This window comes from Dromiciops gliroides, chromosome 4, assembly GCF_019393635.1.
Source record: "Dromiciops gliroides isolate mDroGli1 chromosome 4, mDroGli1.pri, whole genome shotgun sequence".
NCBI classification, from domain to species: Eukaryota; Metazoa; Chordata; class Mammalia; order Microbiotheria; family Microbiotheriidae; genus Dromiciops; species Dromiciops gliroides.
In genome coordinates this window covers 300,828,782-300,830,665 of record NC_057864.1, presented here as the reverse complement: position 1 = coordinate 300,830,665, position 1,884 = coordinate 300,828,782, and the positions used below count along the sequence as shown (strand labels likewise).

General features: G+C 37.4%; 1 protein-coding gene across 1 annotated transcript; it reads right to left on the bottom strand.

Annotated features, from left to right (window-relative positions):
• Nucleotides 1–639: 639 nt before the first annotated feature.
• LOC122752926 (olfactory receptor 14A2-like) lies at nucleotides 640–1,554 on the bottom strand. The gene has a single exon (XM_043999924.1). The coding sequence runs from the start codon at nucleotides 1,552–1,554 to the stop codon at nucleotides 640–642; it is 915 nt and encodes a 304-aa protein (XP_043855859.1).
• Between the last annotated feature and the right edge of the window lie 330 nt (nucleotides 1,555–1,884).

Sequence of the window (1,884 nt, the reverse complement as noted above, 5' to 3'; positions counted from 1 at the left end):
GACTAGGGAAAAAGGAAAAGAACCTATATTTTCTAAAATATTTATAGTAGCTCTCTTTGTGGTGGTAAAGAATATGAAATTGCAGGGATGCGGTATATGATCTCAGTGGGATACCACTGTGCTATGAGAAATTAATTTAGAAAAACGTGAATAGGTTTGCATGAAAAAGAATGTTGCACAACGCAACAGCAATATTGCTTTAAGAACAATTTTGAGGAAATAAGTAATTTTGACTGATAAATAGCCAAATTAACTACAAAGAACCTTTGAAGGAAGACACTATCTGCACCCAGAAAAAGAACTGATAAATAGAAGCATATATAGAATGATTTTACACACACATACACACATATATGTATATAAATATATATATGTTTGTGTGTAATGATAGCCATCTCCAGGGCAGGGAAGGGGGAGCCAAGGAAAAAATAAAAGAAATTTACATAACTTTATTATATATTTAAAAGTCTTGATACAATCAGATATAAATGTTGTATCTTTGAGGAACAATAATATTATATGTTTAAAGGAAATGCTTGCTTTTTATCATAAATTTAAAATAAAGTAAAAATTTTTTTAAAAAAAGCATGTGTATGATCATGGAAAAGCCTTTGGGGTAAAACCCTTTGAAGAGTGTTTTCAGGCTATGAGTTTTTTTAGGGAAGTCTTCACATCCTTGTTTCTCAGACTATAGATGATAGGGTTCATGGTTGGGGGCACTACCATATAGAACATAGACAATAATAGATCCAGAACTGAGTCAGTGTCCAGAGGTGGGCATAGATAAGACATGGATGCAGTTGTAATAAAAACTATGAGAACTAAGAGGTGGGGTAGGCAAGTGGAAAAGGCTTTTGACCGACCCTCTGTGGTTGGAATCTTCAGCACAGTTGAAAAAATGGGCCCATAAGAGAGAGTAATGGAAATGCAGCAGAGAATCCCTAAACTGAATCCCAAAGCTATGGTCACATCAAGTGCGATATGTGTATCAGAGCAAGAGATTCTGAGTAAGGAAGGAACATCACAGAAGAATTGATGGATCTCATTGGAGCTACAGAAAGGCAAAGTGAATGTACTAACTGTGTATAGGACCCCAAACAAACCTCCAGTGATCCAGGAAGCAGTTGCCATCTTCACACAAACCCCTTTGTTCATGATGACTTCATAGTTCAGGGGCTGGCAGATGGCCATGTAACGGTCATAGGACATCACTGTTAGGAGGAAAAGCTCTGAGGATGCAAAGAAAATAACTAAAAAAAGCTGTAATATACACTCCAACAATGAGATGAAATGACTGTAGCTCAGGGAATTTGCAATGGATTTAGGAACTGTGGTAGAGATTAGGCAAAGATCTAAAAAAGACAAGTTCTTCAGGAAAAAGTACATGGGGGAGTGGAGATGCTCATCAACAGAAATGAGAGTAAAGATGAGAAGGTTCCCCATCACAGCCACCACATAGATCAGCAAGAAGAGGATGGCTTGTAAAACCTGTAGCTCCCAAGTATTTGAAAAACCCATGAGGAAGAATCCTGTCACCATGGTGAGGTTGGTCATACTCTGGGAGTTCTCTTGACTGCACAAAGAAAAGAAGCAGCTATGAAATGATGAGAACATGCAGTGTGCTGAGTATCATGACATTTTGATTCAGGCATACTCTATGACCTTATGCAAATCAGAGTCACTTTGTCAATTTCAGCTTGGTCATTTGCTAAACGAGTAGATGAAACTATATCAAAGTATCTTAACCTTAGGTTCATGAATTTAGATTTAAAAAACAAATTTTAATAACTACCTTTTTGTGAGGCAATTGGGGTTCATTGACTTGCCCAGGGTCACACAGCTAGTAAGTGTCAAGTGTCTGAGGCCGGATTTGAACTCAGGTCC

What these genes read in the sequence shown, in the direction of transcription:
- LOC122752926 (XM_043999924.1), bottom strand. Translation starts at nt 1,554, where the DNA reads ATGACCAACCTCACCATGGTGACAGGATTCTTCCTCATGGGTTTTTCA.